Source organism: Canis lupus, chromosome 7 (genome assembly GCF_048164855.1).
Source record: "Canis lupus baileyi chromosome 7, mCanLup2.hap1, whole genome shotgun sequence".
NCBI classification, from domain to species: Eukaryota; Metazoa; Chordata; class Mammalia; order Carnivora; family Canidae; genus Canis; species Canis lupus.
This window is the reverse complement of record NC_132844.1, coordinates 64,539,216-64,558,751: the sequence shown is the minus strand read 5'-3', so window position 1 is coordinate 64,558,751 and position 19,536 is coordinate 64,539,216. Positions and strand designations below refer to the sequence as shown.

Sequence of the window (19,536 nt, the reverse complement as noted above, 5' to 3'; positions counted from 1 at the left end):
ATCAGGTTAAGAAATGCCCTTGCATTTGCAGGTTGGCTGTGCGTTTTTACCTGAAAGGATATTGAAATTGTGTCTTATATTTTCTGAATTCCTACCATGTGCTCAGCCCTCATCTGCCCCTGTAAGGCAACCTTGAGGCATGTGAGAGATAGGTCCTTTCCTCAAGAAGTGAAGCAAAGTCTCCATTGGGAAAAGTCCTCACACATAAACCACTTGGCTTACACGTGACTCTAGAAAAGCCGATGCTGTAGAGAGGAGGGTAGTGTGGATGGCAGGTGGTAATGACCACACACCTGAAGCCTTCATGGAGATGCAGGACTTACACTGGACCCAAAGGATTTTCAGGTTCACGAGGAAGAAGGGCATGTTCAGAGGAAGAAAAGACAGGAGCACCATCCCAGACGCAGAAGCATGCCTGAGGTGTTACGTTAGCTTGAGAACTGAGGCTTGTGAGGCAGGCCTTTTGGCCATCTTGCCAGGAAGGAGCCGTGCTTTCTCCCACAGACACCTGCACTGCACCCGGAACTACATCCACCTGAACCTGTTTGCGTCCTTCATCCTCCGAGCGCTGTCCGTCTTCATCAGGGACGCGGTCCTCAAGTGGATGTACAGCACGGCCCCCCAGCAGCACCAGTGGGATGGGCTCCTCTCCTACCAGGTGTGTGGTGTGTCCAGGAAGGACCTGGGGAGGGATGCCCAAGTGAAGGCCAGCTCCCCCCCAGCCTCACCTGGGTCTGACACAACGGAAGGCAAGAGCTGCCTACGCCTGGTCCGTAGGGTCCCCCAGTCTAAGGAGGTGGACGCTCTCCCTGCCCCTAACGAGTTCCGTCTGACACACAGGGAGTGCTCTTTGGAAACGGACCCAGGCCTGACTCCCTGCTCTGCGAGCTGCAGAGTTTGGGGCAAGTCACCTAACTTCTCCCAACCTCGGTTTTCTCCCCTGTCTGGGGCTAATATTAGTTTCCTCCACCCCCGACAGTGATGCAGTGAGCTGAAGCACTGGCCCTGGTTAGCCTTAGCCCTCTCAGCCTGCATTCAGGGGGGTAGGGGCATGGCCGGGGCGGGTGGGGACGGGTGGGGGAGTCAAGAGAGGCAGGAGGCAGAGCTGTTGCCCCCTGGGGACCCTTCCTCTGCCCCCAGGATTCTCTGGGCTGCCGCCTGGTGTTCCTGCTCATGCAGTACTGCGTGGCAGCCAATTACTACTGGCTCCTGGTGGAGGGCATGTACCTGTACACGCTGCTGGCCTTCTCTGTCTTCTGTGAGCAGCGCATGTTCCAGCTCTATCTGAGCGTAGGCTGGGGTAAGGCCCACTGTCATTCGTCTTACGTGCCCCCCATCCCATCCTATGGCACGGGAGGTGGGAGACCCTGACCTCTCCTGGAACCACCACCTGCAGCCTGCACCCCCTCCCCGGGAAGCCAGCTTGGTGCTCAGAACAGGCTGCTGGGCTAAGGGGGCAGGGCCCACTGGGTAATTCTTCCCCCCTCCTCCCCCACACCCTGGCCCAGGACTCACTGCAGGGGGCGCTGCAGGTTACACTCCCCTCTCTGCATAACCCTACCCACTTTATGGAAGCAGAGGCCTCCATCCTACCTGGCCAGATGCACCGCACACCCCAGTGGCGGCCACGGCACTGCTCCTCCAGTACCTCTACTCCTAAGACCCTTGGGGATGGAGCCTCATGACCAATCCTTGGTCCCCAGGCCCTGAGGGAAATGGAGAGGTCTGGGCCTCAGGGTAAGGGTTGGGGTGAGTGCTGAGGGGCTGTGGCTCTGTCCTCGGATCACTGATGAAGAGGAGGACCCAGAGGAGGCTGGCAGGGCGGGGCTGGCCAGCCAGAGGCCCACTGAGGAAAGGGTGGACCGCGGATGTGCCTGGAGCCCAGCTGGAAATGTTCTAGCCAAAAAAGTTTGCGGAGAACCATTGTATCTTTTTTTTTGCTGGAACATTTCTGGTTGTGCTTCTGCCTCTCGCCGTGTGGGATTCTGATGAGGACAGGGGCTGAGACACCCACCAGCAGCAGCCCCCCAGCCCCCACTCCACGACAGGGAAAACAGATGCAACAGTGCTTAATCTGGGGGGGCCCACGGGGGCCCCCATGGGGCGGGGCCAGAGACCAGGCTCTGCCTTCTGGCCCTTCCTCATCTGTCAGGGCCCCTGCCCCCGCCACAGGCCCCTGCGCTCCACCACGAGCTTGCCAGTCATCTATTCACTACTGTCATCCATTCCCTCCCCTGCCTCAGGTTGCTCTGACCACTGCCACCCCGACCTCCTCGGGGGACGTACCACCTCAGTCAAAGCAAAATGACATCCCCCTCCCAAACTGGCTCCTGCCCTGGAGCCTTTGCAAGGCTGTCCTCAGCAGCCTCAGGAAGCCTCCACAGGTTGTCTGGCCCTCTGGCTCTGTGCTCTCTCTGGCCCTCTCAGCCTCCCTACCCCTGTCCTCCCCCTGCATTCCTTAAGGCTGGTGTCCCTCAGCCACTTGGCTCCATGTGGCCCCATTGTAGAAGGGGGCTTCTAAAGGGGGCAATTGGTATCTGGAAGGCACTGAGGCCCAGAGAGGGCAGGGCCTTACAGACAGAGCAGGCACCAGGCCCTGGGCCCCTGCCACCTGTCGTGGAAGGTTCTTGTCCCCCGCTGCTTCTTTATTCCCCAGAAGACCCTGTCGAGCAAGCTCAGGCCTCTGCACAGTTGTTGGGCAGGTGGGCCTGGCCTCAGTGTACAGCTCCCCGCTCCCACCCTGTCTCTTCCCCCCACCCAGGGCCCCCCCCCTTCCAGCCCTGCCTTCCTCCCCCCCAGGCTAGGGCAATCACCCTAGGCAGTGGGCAGCTGGAGAGCCCTGCAGCTAACTGGGGCGGGGCGAGGGGGTGGTTAGGTCACTGAGGGCAGCTCTGGGAAGGCTCTCCTTAGGGTGAGAGACTGCGTCTGTCCCTTCTGGGAAATAGCATCAGCGCTGTTAGTGCCTGTCTCCATGGCGACCCAAGGGCAAGAACAATCGGAGGGACAGTGTGATGTGTGCAGAGGAGTGGGGGTGGTTGGAGGGTTGGTGGAGACACATGGCATCCTGGAGGTTTCTGAGTGGGGAATGGCGCCCATCCTTTCCCACCACCTCATGGGCTCAGGGCCTGAGGGGGACCTCCCTCCAGATGAGAGCACCCTTATCTTGAGGAATTGGGATGGGGAGGTACAGAGACAAAAGGGCAAAGACAGGACAGAGATTCACCAAGAACTCTGTTGCAGGCCAGGAAACCGAGCCCACGTTGCGGTGCTTGGAAGCAACCTTTAGCTTCGCAAGCAAACAGAAGAATCAAAATTAAAACCCTGACACAGTTGGGGACTCCCCCAAAGACCTGTCACCTTCTATGCCATCCACCAGCAGCTGGGTGCCCCTGTAACCCACCACAAAGAGGCTGCCCGGGAGGGGGGCAAGTGATGGACCAGGGAATCATCACTTCTCAGGGCCAGTTCTGTGTGTCTTAATTTGATCTTTTTTCTCCAGCCTGTGTTGTTGACTTTCTAAATACTGGAGAGACGCACCCAGCAGGGAGTGTGTAATGTTTGCATGTAGCAGAGCTATGCCTGCATTTTTAAAAAGGCTTTGTTAAGGAGAGGCTGGTGAACGAGTGAAGTTCACCAGGTCTTACTGCTAACATGAGTGAGTGGAGTCTCAGAGTGTTAAGGACAGCAGGTGGCTGGGGATGCCCAAGAAGGACGTTTCCATGTGTGTCCGTAGCTCAGGGAATTGCCATGTTCCTGCCTGGAGAGTTGCCCTTCTCTCACTGATGTATGGAGCCACTCATTATTCCTTCCTTCCATCCTCTCTGAGCATCTTCCATGTGGCAGGCTCCATGCCATGTTCGGAGGCCTTTGGAAGCCACCCATCCCTTGTACACTCTCATGAAGGCCTGTTACTGAAGCATCGTAGATGCTCAGAGGTCTGATTTGTATAAGAATAGATGGCCAAGGAGAAAAATACCCGATGAAGAACGCTGGTCGGCTGCGAGCTGCTCTGCTTCCTCCATCTCTGTCTGCACTGTCACACGGTAGTTCCGGGCATTCCAGCTGCTCAGGAGCTGCTCTTGAGGACATGGATCATGGTGATGGGAAGGGCTGTCAAGTGGGCTCTGCCCTGGAAATGGGCTCTTGGAGGAGACCCCCTAAAGCCACACATGCGTATGCACAGGCCCCGCCCCCTACACACACACCACACACACTCACATCTGTGTCCACACACCTTAATCCTCACACTCTTGCCTATCTCTGACGCCCACGTCTCCCACCTGGGAGAGGAACCCATAGGGACAGGCGTGGAGAGTTGGTGCAAAAAGCCAGCGAAGGTGGTTGGCTTGGGCGTGGGACAGCAGCCCTGCATTCCGGTCCCACCTGTACCCTCCTGAGCTCCTGATTCATCTCCGTCTGTGAGCACGGGCAGTCCGTATGAAGTCAGCAACTGTGCTGAGCCCTCAGGGTGCGCCAGGCACTGAGGCTCAACCCTGATGGGACTGGAAACCAGATGAATGAGTTATCTTCTGCTGTGGAATGGAAGACCCCACGGCGTAGCTACTGGGAGCAGCAATTCTTTTTTTTTTTTTTTAAGATTTTATTTATTTATTCAGAGAGAGAGACACACACACACAGGCAGAGGGAGAAACAGCCTCCATGCGGGGAGCCTGACGTGGGACTCAATCCCGGGTCTCCAGGATCTCGGCGCTAAACTGCTGAGCCACCCAGGCTGCCCGGGGAGCAGCAATTCTTATTGCAGTTTCTATGGACAGGAATCTGGGTTCAATTCAGCAGCACGCCTCTGGTTGAAGGTCTCTAACAGAGATGCTGTCAGGATGTCGCCCTGGGTTGCTGTCCCCACAGGTCTTCACTGGGGTTGGAGAATCCCTCGCAAACCCCCAGGGTTGTCAGAAAGCACAGCACCTTGCTGCTGTCGGCTGGAGCCTCTGCTCCTTGCCACAGGGGCCTCCACAGGCTACCTGAGCGCCCTCATGACCTGGCAACTGGTGTCCCCCAGAGCAAGTGATCAGATTGAGAGAGAGAACCCAGGGCAAGCCTTTTATCACCTTTTAAAACAGCCTTTTATAACCTAACCTCAGAAGTGACGTGCCGTCACCTCTGCGTATGTGACTGGTCACGCAGAGCAATCCCGATACAGCGTAGGCTACACCCTGGTGCGAATACCGGGACGTGGGGGTCGGGGGCCTTCCTGGAGGCTGCTGCCACACTAGTTGAGTCTCAGCCGACTGGAAAGTGTCGTGTTGGAGCTGCTGTTACCGTGGGCCCCTGCGCCGTTGGTTGGGCTGTTGGCGTCAGGGACAGGCCCCTGTCTCTACTCCAGGCTTCTGCTCAGCCACCTGCAGCGTGAGGGTAGGGAGGGTAGGGAATGGGCGGCTGGAGGGGCTTCCGGTGCCCGAGGAGTTGGCTGAGATGGACGTGGGGACCACGGCAGGAGGAGAAGGGCATCACAGGGGTGGCCTGTTCCCACCTCATCCAGCATGTTCTCCCCCTCCGTGGCCTTGTCCCTCCATTACGTGGGTGTCTACATCCTCATGTCTCAGCCAGGATTTGGGGGCAAGCCCCGATGATGTGCCTGGGAGGTGGGGGTGGGGGCCTGGTGAGTAGAGATACGCCGTAACGTGTGGGATCCTCTCTCTGAGAAAGAGTCCAGGGAGTTGGCCAGGGGTGGGAGGGTGTTCGGCCCCCCCCCGCCCCCCCCCCCACGCTCCCAGACCAGCCTGGTTCCACACCTGCTAGAAAGTGGCTTCGTAGCCAGGCGAAGGGGAGGGGCCGGAGGTGGGAGAGGCCTGGGTAAGCGAGGCCTGAGTGTGCCCCTGGTAAGCTCGGGCCTGCCAGCCTCTCTCCCCTCTCTTTTCCCATTCTCCTTTTAGGTGTTCCCCTGCTGTTTGTTATCCCTTGGGGCATTGTCAAGTACCTCTATGAGGATGAGGGGTGAGTGTCCTGCTCCTGGGCACATGTGTGCCGAGGTCCCTGTTCTCAGACCCCACAGGAATCCTTGGCCCCTGGGGTATGTGCCTACTACCTGTTGGGAGGATAAACTGAGGGACCAGGAGCTTAATCTACAAATTTCGTTCTCTAGTACCCCTTCCCTGTCCCTCCCCGGGACTGTGTGATAACGAACGGGGCTGGATCCCTGGGTATGCAATGGTTTTTCTGTAATAACCATGAAATATTTCTGCTATTTGGTGTATGATGCTAGGTACACACATGAGCCTTTTTAAGTTCATGAAGGGGTCGTGTGAAACTCTCTGTGTGACCAAGTATTTAAGACTCTGTGTGTGTGTGTGTGTGTGTGTGTAGGTGTGAATGACCATGTATTTAGGACTCGGGGTGTGTGTGTGTGTGGCTTGAAGGATTCTGCATGAATCCATGGGACTGGTTGTTGGGACTCATGGTGGCAGTGTGGCTCTGTGTGTGTCACTTTGCATGGCCATGTGTGGCCGTGTGCCCCTGTGCCTACACTGTGAGCTGGGGGGCCCTGTGCATCCCATGAGGTGCCTCTGTGTCTGCCTTCCTCTCCAGCTGCTGGACCAGGAACTCGAACATGAATTACTGGCTCATCATCCGGCTGCCCATCCTCTTTGCCATTGGGGTGAGTGACGGTGTCAGGGTGGGAGTGGCAGTCCCACCAGGTGTCACTGGGGGAAGGTGGGGAGATGGTGGGTGTTTAGAGAGGGCCTTCAGCTACCCTCCCCACCCCCCTGCAGGTGAACTTCCTCATCTTTATCCGGGTCATCTGCATCGTGGTGTCCAAACTGAAAGCCAATCTCATGTGCAAGACAGACATCAAGTGCAGGTGATGTGCCTGAGCAGGCTTTGCTGGGCACCCTCGGCCCTTGCTTCCTGAAGAGACAGATCCTGGGATGCTGAGCTCAGGACCCTGCATGACCTTCTCCCTGCCCCAGCCCTATCTGGGTCCCCGAGCCTTGTTCTTGGCCCTGGACCTGGGCAGCTCCCAGGCTTCTGGGGGTCTTGACCCCCCCCACCGCCAGGCAGCCCATACCAGTGTGTTTGGGGTGGGAGAGTTTCTGTCACCTAAGACACGGGGTCAGGGCATGGAAAGGGGAAAAGAATCCACTGGGAGGGATCCAGAAACATGTCTTCACCCCACCCCCAGACTTGCCAAGTCCACACTGACGCTTATCCCCCTGCTGGGGACCCACGAGGTCATCTTTGCCTTCGTGATGGATGAACACGCCCGGGGGATGCTGCGCTTCATCAAGCTGTTCACAGAGCTCTCCTTCACCTCCTTCCAGGTGACCTCATGGCTGGGGGTCCTCACTTGCCAAGTCCTTGGGTGGGAGTGGGCTGGAGACCACGCACCATGCACATGGCCTGCACCATGCACATGGGCATCTGGGGCCTGGGAGGAAAGCGGGAGGTGCCCAGAGTTCTGTGGCTGGAGCAGAGCCAGGGCTAGATTGGCATCGGGCACCCAGGCCGGTCTCCTCTGTAAGCGCATGGGACCATGGGACAAGAAGCCTTTGCAGAGGTAGCCATGGGCAATCCAGCCTGGCATCAATCACAGCTGCCATCTACTGGGCTGCTACTGGGTGGCAAACACCCTGCCAGGGCTTTGCACACATTGTGCGTTTATCCTCATGGCATCCCAGGAGGTTGTGTGGGGTCATCTGGTTTTACAGAGGATGAAACTGATGCTTGGAGATGTTAAAACAAGATTTGCCAGGCCACATAGTTTCCAAAGCCAAGAATTCATCCTCTCCGCTAGTATTAGATAATGCTGAGGGTGTGTGAGCATCACTGGGGCTGTCGATATAGGAGAACCTGGTCCCGGCCCCTCGGGAGGCTTGTGGGAGGGCCACACACCTAGGCCCATGCACGTGCCCTTCACATGTGTGCATTCACACGGCCATATGCAGATCACAGCTCGGGAGCACTGAGTGAGCAGATAGAGGCATGGTAGGAAAGATGGCCTGTGACCCGAGGTGGTGTACTTTCTCGGGCCAGAGCGCCTCAAGGAGAGGGTGATTGAAGAGCTTCTGCAGGATCTAAGCAAGGGCTTTGAGTTTCTCTAGAAAGGGAAGGAGAAGGAACCCAGTGCTCTGGGGCTGCCCAGCCTGAGGAGGGGGATGTTGGGGCTGGAGCCCCGAGGAGCGTCAGGGCCTACCTGCAGGGCAGCCTCCCTCCTGCTTCCTCCCTGCTGACATGACTCTTGTTTCCAGGGGCTGCTGGTGGCCATCTTGTACTGCTTTGTCAACAATGAGGTAAGGCCCAAGGGGGGGGGACAGTGGGGCCCCTTGGGCTGCTCCTATATTTATGGGTTGCTCTGGAGTTGTCAGTGGGGACTCCCATCAGTCTTTCCAGCTGAAACGCCCTACCCATCCCACTAGTCACTAGAGCTGAGGAGGCATCTTGTCGATGTATTGTTTTCTGTGCATGGGCGTCTCTCTAACACACACACATACGCACACACGTGCACAGGCATACCCTAATGGACGTGAACCTGGGGGAGATCCGGCCTTGTGTTAAGGGGGTCCTTAGTGAACAGGTGGTGGTTACAAGATGATTCACCAGCAGACGTGCCCAAGTCACCTGGGTCTTTAATCATCACTATCTTATTTCATTGGCACTGTTTCCACCCGCCCCCCAAAAAAATCCCTGCTAAAATTATGGTTTGAATATTCCAATATTTCACACAAGATCATTGAATATCAGAGAGAATTCGGAAGCATGGCCCAGGCTTGGCCTGGGAGTGGGGGCAGAGCTGGGATTCAAGTGCATCCTAAGGGAGGGAGGTAAGCACCCACACTCTGTGCAGGTGAGAGCCCCGGCCCACCATAGCAAAGGGGTGCACTCCTCCAGTGGCTTTCCGGTTGCTGCGGTGCAGAAGGGGGCTGTCGCTGACCTGCACCCTCCGCTGCAGACCCTCCTGGACCATAGCTCTCCCCTCTCCAAGACTCTGGGCCCCTGGGAGGAGGGGTTATCTGTCCTCTGGTGCCTGGCAAGGGCCCCTTCCACCCAGGTACCCAGCTTTGCACTGGAGCAGGTCAGAAGCAAACCCACACCGTCAGACTGGACATCACAAAAGCCACAGCACCACCTCCCATTCCTTCCAGAGGGGAAACAAAGCAGAGTACTGCATGTGGCACCAGGGTCACCTGGAGATGTAGCCCCAAGAGCATTAACCCCAGCAGGGAAGAGAGGGGGGAAATCTCCCATTCCAGAGTCTGGAGGGAAAACTGAGGACTGTGTTAACTGTGTAGGCCCAGCTGAGGATTTCCATCAGTGAGGCTGGGGTTCAGGTGAGCCGTGGACACTGCTCCGCCAAGAACTGGGGCTCTTTCTATGGCTCTGTCCCTGAGTCTGATACTCCGGAATTGAGAGATCGTAAGAGTCTGCATTCATACATTAATTTTACTTGTGCTCTGGGTGCAGGGGACATGGGGGTGGCCGCGGGTGGGGACCGTGGTATTCCAGGGGGTCGTGAGATGGCTCTAAAGAGCAAGGTGATGCAGTGGGAAGATGCGGGACGCAGGCTTTGGCGTCAGGCCTTTGCTCCCATCCAGGCAATGTCACTTGATGAGCTGTGTGACTTTGGGGAAGTCACATGCCCGCAGTTTGATACCCATTTCCTCTTCTGCAAAATGGTGTTAATGATGCTCAGAGCATGTGGGTCTCTAAACGGGAGGGAAACACTTCCTGAGTGTTTATTCTGTATCAAATCTCATCGATGTAGCAGGTGCTCTCTCAGTTTACAGGTGAGAAAATTAAGACTTAGTGAAAAGAACAGCCACAGTTCAACAGCTAAAAGGTGATAGAGCCGGTACATGGAGAGGGGTCCCCACTAATGCTTCAGGGCTGCAGGGGCTGGGAGGGGGAGGCGGCGCCTGGCACAGAGTGGCCCCTGAATACCTTCTGGCCGTCCCTAGGGGCCGGTCTCAGGCAGCTGCCCGGGCTCAGGGTGGGGTGGGCCAGGGAAGGAGAGGAGGTCGGTGTAGAGAACACTCACAGGGGCCTTGTCCTACAGGCCCCTGATGCACGGGAGCAGCAGGATGCTCCAGCCCTGGTCCTCCCCAACATCTGAGCCCTCGCAAAGAACTTCCTAAAGAACTGAAGAAAATGTTGAGTTATGAGGAACCACAAGCTCTGTGTGGTGGCTAATGGTTCTCAGCCAGAGGGGCGATGTGCTACCTGGCCCTGACCTCTGCTGCTTGATCTCCCAGGGACAGGGGCAGGGTGGACGGTGTCCCTGTGCGGGCCGAGAGAGTGAAGTTCCCTTCTGCCCCTTCTCGACCCCATGAGGTTCCCATTTCCCACTTCTCCCTCCTTTTCCTCCGAGCCACGCCAGCTGCAACACATGCCCCCCACCCCAACACACACCCCTGCGAGGCCTCCCCACCACTGCTGCGGAGAGTCCCAGGCCGAGGCTGAGTAGTCTCCTGACTCCATCCCTCAAAGCCTGTCACCCATCACCTCCCCGCTTCATTTGGCCCCAAAGCTGGCCCAGCTTTGTCAGGAGGGAGGGGTGGGCACATATCCCCCTGGGCCCTTGGCAACTAAGGACCCCAGGATCACCAGATCCCCCGCTGGCCTCTCCCCTGGGGCTCTCCCAGGCTCCTGCTGTGGGGTCCAGGAGACCTGCTCCACATTTGCCTTGTTCAAGTGCACTGCCCAGTTCTCCATGGACGCTTCAGGGCCTGGCTCCTCCCAGCACAAGAACAGAACGTCACCTTCACTGGGCCACAAAAACACACGTGGCTCCTGGGCTGAGATCTCTGTCCACAAAAGCTGTTCTCCAGACCTGGGGGTTGCCATGGCAATGCTAGGTACTTTTGACCGGAAGAGAAAAGATGGCCTGGACGTTGGTCCTGCCTCAGCTGCCAGGAGAGTGGGCACAGGGAGGGGAGGCCTGGGGATGGTTCTGCTGTGGTTCGTGTCCTCTCACCAGGGATCTGACTCAGGAGCCTGAGTGCTGGTCCCAGATCTGCCACTACCCAGCTGTGGGACATGGGGCAGTGACTTTGCCTCTCCCCCCAAGTGTAAACAAAAATGAAAGAGCTTAACCCAGTCTTCCCAAATCCCAGAGCCAGGGCCTAGCCAGAGGCAGGGAGTCAGGTAGGCTTAGTGTGAGGAAGTGCTCCGCCCTAAGTACTAGGACGGGAGTCAGATTCACGGTGTCCCCTCTGCTGTTTCGTAGCCAAAAGAGCCCAGAGTCAGATGCTCATTTTGTCACTCGCTCCTTCCTTCGGGTCATTTACAAAGCACGTAGGGAAGGCCTGTTGTTTGCCAGGCACTGGGCTGGGTCCAAGGGATCCCAGATGAGGAAGATGGGGTCCCGGCCCTTGAGGTGCTCCCAGCTGAGTGGGCAGGACACATGCCAGAAACCAGCATGACCTAGACAGTCCTGGAAGCCAGGAGGCCAGTGCTTAGGATGCCAGCTTTGAGGTCAGCCCAGATCTAGGTTTGGATCCTGGCTGAGACCCAAGGGAAATTCTGAAGTACTCTGCCCCTCAGTTTCTCCACCTTGCAGCGGGCAAGAATAACAGGAGCTGCTTCACAGGGTTGCCGAGAAAGTTAACTAAAATAATCTCCGGGGAGTGCTCGGCATGTAGTAAGTGGCCAATAAATGGTGGCTTTTATTTTAAAGATTGATTGATTGATTGATTGATTTGAGAGACACAGAGAGAGTGAGAGAGAGAGAGAGAGAGCACGAGCAGGGTGAGGGGCAGAAGGAGAAGCAGACTCCCCACTAAGCAGGGATCCTGACGCAGGGCTCCATCCCAGGACCCTGGGATCATGACCTGAGCTGAAGGCAGACGCTTAACCAACTGAGCCACCCAGGCGCCCCAATTGGTGGCTTTTAATATCAGTTGTCATGGGGGGGGGGCGAGGGTACATAACAGAGTCCCTTTTCCTGCCGGTGTCCATGAAACCACTTCAGTCCCCATGGTGGCTTCCCACAGATGTGCCTCAGTTTACCACTTTTCTCCCCACCTGCCACAGTTAAGGGCTGTGAGACAAGATTGGTCTCCGTGCTGCCACCTGAGCAGAAGCCCCCCTCAGCCTCGGGTGTCCCGTTGTCCCCCCCCCCACCCCTCCACCCCCATCAGCACACCCACCACCCGCGCTCAGCGGGGCAGTGAGGTGGCACGGGGCTGGGTGGCCCTAGGCGGTGTCTGCTGTCCTCCCTCCTGCACCCACGCCCAGGTCCGGTGACGTGGCCCAGGACCCCAGGGCCATCCCCGCAGGCAGGCTCGGGCCATCTCCGCTCCACGCTGCCCTGAAGTCAGGCTCCCCCTCCTCGTTCTCTCCCTCCCATCTCTCCGCTCTGCTCTCCCGCATTGCTCTCGCTCTCGTTCTCTTCCGTTAAATAATACCGTGATGGATTGTGAAAGGTACTTAGCTGAGTCACGGAGTTTAGAGATGGAAGCGACCAATTAGATCATCAACCTCATCTCTCTCCTGAGGAGAGGCAGAAAATAGGAGACAACGATAAACAATTTTATTGGGATATTAATTTAGGCGCCCGAAGGCCTTGACTCGTGTCTCTTAATATAATGCAGTGGATTTTTTTTTCCCCTTCCCTACTAATGTAATAACGGGGCCATTTTGTGGGCAGTTGGTTTGCATGATGGCTTTTGTTCCCCTCCTTTTCCCACGGAAGGTCCAGATGGAGTTTCGGAGGAGCTGGGAGCGCTGGCGGCTCGAGCACTTGCACGTGCAGAGAGACAGCAGCATGAGGCCCCTGAAGTGCCCCACCAGCAGCCTGAGCAGCGGGGGCACGGTGGGCAGCAGTGTGTACGCGGCCAGCTGCCAGGCCTCCTGCAGCTAAGACCCCAGCACCCCCTCCCTGTGGTCCCGCTGCGGGCCGGCTGGCTGTCCAAGGTGGGAGAGGCCCTGTGGGGCTGGGCGGGGAGGGACGTGCTCACCTACATCCCTGCTTTCCCTTCCCAAACCCATCAGACAGGCAAATGGGCAGTGCCTCCTGGGACCCATGGCCACATTTCCTCTGAAGAGAAGCAGCTTGCTAATTTGATCACGGCGGCAGGAGAAGAGAAAAACCGATGGCTGCTATGACAAGGAGGATTTCTTGCCGTTAAGCCACCAGGCCCCTGGGGTTCCCCAAGACAGAGCAGCAAATCAGCCCCACATTCACACTCAAGGTCAATGGCTTATTAGCGGGATGGCGGTTTGCAAGAGGAGGTGGTTCAGGAAGAGGCCTGTGTAGCCTCAGCCAAGCAGAGCTTAGGGAAGGTGAGCCAACTCTGCTTGCCTCCAGTAGGGTCACCACCCCTACTGCCTCCTCATTAAGGGACACTGTTCCTGTTTGTCACTTGTTCATCTTGCCCCCATATCTCACCACCCAGCTTCTCTGTGGGGGCTTTGTTTGGGCACCACCGCAGCTCTTTCTAGAAACGGCTGTGGATAGTGTTGAGAACGAATGCTGAGAATGTGCCCAACAGTTTCCTTTGCTGGTGTGCCCACTTCTCCCGTGGGTATTTGACCTGCCTCGGTATGCTGCCTGCCGCCACTCTGCCCGGGGAACCAGGGCAGGCCTAGTGCCGAGGAGCCCAGCTCTCCATGTGAGCTCTGAATTCTATTCTAGAGATGTTCTAGAGTCCTCTGGGATTCAACTCGGGAACTCTAGGAAATGCTCGCGCTGGGAGGTATAGTGTACCTGCAACCGTTGGGAACCCAGCAAGGCTGAAGCTTTATTTCCACCTCCCTGGGGAAAGGCTTTTTGTGACCAGATTATGTACCTTGCATGGGAGTTTGGGTGTGCCCTCTAAGAGCTGTGACCAAAAAGGGACCTCTGGGGGAAACTACCAGTTGCCCCTGTTACCTCGGAAGCTGTCTTCCCCTTGTCCCTGGTTTCTTTACCATGAAAGTCCGCAACTTGGGAGCCTGTATATACTTTATTCATTTTTCTTTATTGCTGTGAATGGTCTGCATGTGCAAATGTGTGACTCTGATTTCTCCCACCTGATGGAAAAAAAAGAACGAAACCATTGTGATTGTGATGTTGTTGAGGGGAGTGAGGTAGTAACTGAATTGACTCAGCCACATGTTGAGCCAATCGGTGTTTTCCCTGCCTCCAGTTTCATCCCATAAATAATGACCAGCAGAGAGGCTACACAGGGAAAACCTCTCAGTCCTGCCCCCACCACCAGGAGAGGGCAGACATGTAGCAACACTACAGAAACCCAGACAAAAGGGAAAGAGCCATCCCAGGGAGGCTGGCAGTGAAGTTTGTGGATGCAAAGGAAGTTTCCCAAGTAGGAGAGAACTCTTAGAGGAGTCCAGACCTCCTGGGAAGGCAGAGGGAGAGGCTTTGGGTGAATTTCTTTATGGATCCATCCCTCCCTCCTTCTTTTTAAGTGGTGGGGGACCCTCCCCAGAGCCTTGCACCAGACACATTTTCCTGTGCTTCTCAGAGAGGCATGTGATGTACGGGGAAAATAATAATGGGACATAAAACACATCAAGCAGAAAATTTCTTATACTTCAGCTTCAGTGAAGTGTTGTGTCTTTGTTAATGGGGAAGCTGAACCTCAGGCTAAAGGCGAAGTATGCAGAATGGCTCCTGGAGAAAATGTAGAGAGGTGGAGGATGGGGGCACCCCTGCTTCCCCAGAATAAGAGAGGATTTTCCAGCAGGCCCCACTCCTTGACTTTCTCTTTGGAGGGGAGAGCAGGAAGGGGGAAGATGAGTGCCAGTGAGTTGATGGCGGCGGACAGCTCTGGTGCAAGTGTTTCAGTTTGGGATAAACAGGAAGATTCCGAGAATCATTAATACACGGCACAGCAGCAAAGAAAGAACGAGATTGATACAACCTGAGAGAAATAACTGGTTGAGGGGGAGGAGGAATTGTTGGGAGAAAGTGTTCAGTTCGGCAGCACCAGGGAAGCTCAGTTTGATTTAAACTGTGAGTAGAGTTCTCTTCCTCCCTGGTAGTGGTGATTCCTGTTCTCAGAAGGCTCATCACATCCCCATGCTCCAAGCCTTGTAACACTGAGGAACTGTTTTCCTTCATAGATACGTATCAGATCCTGAAGAAACATTTTCTTTGCTCCAAGACCCACACTATTAATATTCATTTGATTGGCAGTGCACTGCCACCAAACTATTCTCAAGCTCTCCTAAACTAAATATAACTCGAATAGGTCTGGGAACGATCACATGCAGTGTACTCCCCAAATTCCACTAGCTGTTTACGTGTGTGATGCCCTAAGTGTGGAGCTTGCTGCACACACTCTTATCTGCGTCTGTCCTGGAGTGGGGGGTGGGGGGCACGATTGCTGACCAGCACGTGTGGATGATGTGTGTGCGTATGTGTCAGCTGTGCAGCTAGCAGGGTCTGGGACTATTGTGAATCGAGCCTGAGTTCAGCACTCTGGCCAGCTCCCCTTGTTAGGGGCTTAAGTCATGGGGCCTCCTCTTTACCTTAGAACAGCTAAATCACAGAACTGAAGCAAACCCCTTACACTGCAAAGCTACTTCAAGATGACTCTCCAGATTGCCCACATGATTTTCAGTTGCCTCAATGCAGTCCCCGACGAAGCCCACACCAGCACCATTCTTGAGGACTCGGAGCAGGGAAAGACCCCACCCAGATCCAGAGAAGTGAGGAGGGAGGCTTGCAGAGGTGACTTGCTAGATGGTGGTTGGGCTGGGCCTCCAAGTCCAGTGAGGACTCTGGGAGGAAGGATAGGTAAGAAATATAAACAGCCATTCAAGATCTGCTTAGTAAAAGTTGGTCATGTGTGTCTGGAGTTTCTGTTAAAAAAGGAAATGCAGGAATGCACACTCAGCGGTTGAGTGTCTGCCTTTGGCTCAGGGTGTGATCCTGGGGTCCTGGGATTAAGTCCCACATTGGGTTCCCCGCAGAAAGTCTGCTTCTCCCTCTGCCTACGTCTCTGCTTCTCTCTGTGTGTCTTTCATGAATAAATAAATAAAAATCTAAAAAAAAAAAAAAGAGGAAATGCAGCAGCAAAGGTAGACAAGTTAGCTCGTGGAGATGCCATCTCCTCAGGGACTTATACTGCAGAGAGGAGGGGAATGCTGCGCTTTACTATCTCTGCTGTAGTACTTCACTCATCTTGTCTTAAAATTAAGAAACTGAAATGCAGGAGAACACACATGGAAACAGCAAGTGAGCCATTTTGAACAGCAAATCCAGCGCTCTTTTAATGAGCTGGCTTAATGGTTTTCTGATGCATCTGTGCTTATTTGACAAATTGTTCTGCTAACCACACAGACAAAGTGAACTAAAGGTCCTAAGCTTCTCTGGCTCTCTAGCCTCCCTGAAGTTGGAGAAGACTAGCAAACTGAGCAGCTTTAGCCTGGCAGGAATGGCACAGCCACCATCAAGGGCGGATAGAGTCAGCTCACATCCACACCCTGAAAGGCTCAGTCACCACCTCAGTGTGGGCCATCTTTCAGCAGCTCCCATCTCCACAAAGAAAGAACACCCTGAGGGTCTGTGTGTGTGTGTGTGTGTGTGTCCTGTGCACAGCAGCATAAAGTTAGGAGATGATGAATTGGGAATCATCCCACCCACTGTGAAGGTCATGGGACCACACAGTCCAGGACGAAGATGGGCAGGAGCCTGAGCTGTAGATGCTTCCTCTCCATGCACAGACAGGGTTCCATTATTGCTAATGTCTGCGACGTGCTCAGGGAAGGTAAAATATATTCCAGAGGTTTATTTTCCCTCCACTGAATTGATTCTAATCTACGGTGCTGACCCTGCTTTTGGCTCCTACGAGGAGCCACACTCTATAAAAACTCTCAAATAAAATATGTCGGTGTCCTCTGCTAATAGGACAGCTATGTGAATGACATGCTAAGTATTCAACAGAAACCAAATGAGTTTCAACTCGAACTTGTTTTCCTTTTCATTGCTTGCAGTGAGTTTTTTGGGGGAAAGAAAATGTGAGAAACTTGTGCAAACAACATTGCCATGTCCCTACAGTGTTACTTGCTGGCTCAAACCAGCTCTCTGGCCATGCCTGGAGGGCCACATCAGGAAGTGTTGTTAAGCAGTGTAATTCAAACACTTAATGCCACAGTGTGTCTACAGTATCTATAATTACTTGTGCTCTATCAGTGGATACAGATTGGCAGGAAGCAGATAAACATTATTGTTTTCCCATTAATGACCCAAATCTCTTGCACTTCGCCTACATCTGAATCTATCAGAGAGGAGAGTTTTTGCTTCTCCCCTTTGGCCATTTTAGTCAGTTTCTCAGGACCTTATCTAGCGGTGCATTTTCTCTCTGATGCACCCATGTTCCTCCCCACCCCCACAATACCTCCCTCACCGTCCCCCCCATCCTCACAATGAGCTTCCCTACACTCCTCCCCCATCTAGCCACGTTAGGAATGCTGCTCTCTCAGCTGTGACCAATTTGGGGGTGCAGCTGAGAGTGAGGCACTGCCAGGGCTGAAACGATGCACCACATTCCATACTCTGGCACAGTGAGAAGCATGGCAGCCAGCGGCTTGGATCCTAACTTACATTGGGGTTTTGCAACCTTTCTGATGGGGCCTGTCAAAACTACCAGTAATTAGTCAACCCGGACAATCTAGCATGACTAATTGCCACTGTGTCAGAGCAATCTGGGAGAAGGAAAACATATATAAATGAGAATGCTTGAATGTGGTGAGCAAAAAGCTCCCAAAGTTTGGAACATATATAACAAGTTAGGGTCTTGGCTTCTATGCAGGGGAGCCGGTGAGGGAGGGATGTCAGACAGAAGCAAGAGTAACCCCAGGCAGGGGCTGGACCTTGCCAAATGGCTCACACTTTACTTCCAAGTCTGCAGGTCTAAGCTCCTCCCCCTAAAACTAATCACATCCTCAAAGCAGATAAACCTCAACATCCCATTGGTTTCGGAGAGGGTCAGATGTAGAGCTTTGAATGTGCTGAGAGAGGTGAGCCATGCTCTCAGGAGCTAGATTTGTCTTCAGTGCTCTCAGGGGATGTTTGCTCTTCATGAATGTTTAAACAAGATAATTTTCATGCGATTTCTTAATGTATAAATTCATGTAAAATACTAGCTGCGTCTATACATGGATGGTGTGTAATTCCTTGCACAGACGTGAAATGGATTCAGGCTTTTCCCTAATTTGCCTTGTAAACGTCAAATAAAGGCTTGTCATTACTGTGTCTCTCTTGCTGTTCCTGTGGGAGAGGAGGCGTTCTGCAATGTCAACCCAGGTGACTCGTGGTGAGCGGGAAAACACAAAAGATGCCATTTCCAGCCCAAAGGAAAAAAAAAAAAAAAAAACCCTTGTTCATTACTCGTGTCGTGATTTTCATCTTCAAAGCACTTACCAAGTACTAATTTATCCATCACAGCCTTTATACAGGGAATGCACTGCCATTTAATTAGAGAAGTTGGGTGGTCGAGTGGCTTCAACAATGACTGGTGGCCAAATGGACGTGTATTCTAATTCCACTCATTCATTTGATCTCCCCTGTCTAAATGAACTCAGTCCATTAAATCCATTTTTTTTTCAAAAATGCCATAAAAGCACAAACCTTGTTTGCCGAGCAGCCACAGAATTTGAATGGAGCTGCTGTTTAGAGACTCACCTTCAGAAAAATAAACTTTCCTCCAATGTAGATAATCCCTCACTTTCCGGGTTTGCAACTCACTTCTAGAAGAGCAGAGGAATTGCAGATTCTTCTAGTCCCTCCACCGTTGCAGCTACACCTATTTGAAGATCCATGTGCTCATCTGAAGGTTTCTCTAGATGCACCTCTCTTTTAGATGAGCCTTGGGGATTGTCTCTTTCAAACTTAATAATAATTCTTACTCGTGAGAGCAAATGACAACTATAGCCAACAGCTGGTATCTGACATGGTGTCTGCATCATGGCTGATCTGCACCAACCTTGCTTTTGACTTCACTCACTCTCCTGTGATGTTCTCACCTCTGTCTTTACTCCGCCACTCAGCAGTGGAAGTAAGATGGAGCTCAGAGCTTTCTCTTCCTGCCCCAACCCCAGGGAAACACCTGCCCAAACCAATACTGACCAGCACATTTGTAGGATGTGCTTCCTCTCCATGCACAGACAGGGTTCCAGGAATCCAGACAGATGCAACCTCAGGAAAGGAGATTACATGCTGGCCTAATAGGTCTCCACCTCAGCCTGAACAAGGGGTAGGGGCAGCTTCCCTGTTCTGCTGGAGGAAATAAATGAAAATTTGTGTTCTCCAGGCTCACTCATGTTCAAGTGCAATATGGAGCCACAGTCCAGTGACTGATGCCCCACAGATAGGGATAACTGAGGCCCACATAGCACTGGTGAAGAATCTCCCTCCTATGCCTTGTTTGGCAGCATTCCCAAGGGTTGAGATTTCTCCCTCTTCCCTGCCAAATCCCTTGCCATCCCTTCAAAAGCCTATGCCTTAAACATTTCAGTGTCTTTCTATCCCTCCCTCTCCCCTTCTGTCTTTCTCTCACACACGCATCTGTGCACACACAACAAACAGAATACTGAAAACAATGGAGTCTCCCTTACCAGAAATAGTAGGGAGAA

The 19,536-nt window shown here is 54.1% G+C and overlaps 1 protein-coding gene across 4 annotated transcripts in view; it reads left to right on the top strand.

Moving 5' to 3' along the window:
• Window positions 1-18,157, top strand: part of GLP1R (glucagon like peptide 1 receptor) — a 46,314-nt gene extending 28,157 nt beyond the window's left edge. For 2 of the 4 annotated variants that reach the window (XM_072833177.1, XM_072833175.1), the window contains 9 exons: window positions 505-658; window positions 1,141-1,300; window positions 5,895-5,955; window positions 6,547-6,616; window positions 6,732-6,820; window positions 7,142-7,280; window positions 8,208-8,249; window positions 12,650-12,769; window positions 12,949-18,157. In XM_072833177.1, coding sequence (XP_072689278.1) covers window positions 505-658; window positions 1,141-1,300; window positions 5,895-5,955; window positions 6,547-6,616; window positions 6,732-6,820; window positions 7,142-7,280; window positions 8,208-8,249; window positions 12,650-12,769; window positions 12,949-13,062 — 949 coding nt within the window. In that variant the 3' untranslated portion in view covers window positions 13,063-18,157. Of the gene's footprint in view, window positions 1-504; window positions 659-1,140; window positions 1,301-5,894; window positions 5,956-6,546; window positions 6,617-6,731; window positions 6,821-7,141; window positions 7,281-8,207; window positions 8,250-12,649 lie in introns of all 4 variants that reach the window. The other 2 variants (XR_012034321.1, XM_072833176.1) reach the window with 2 other exon arrangements.
• The last annotated feature ends 1,379 nt before the right edge of the window (window positions 18,158-19,536 follow it).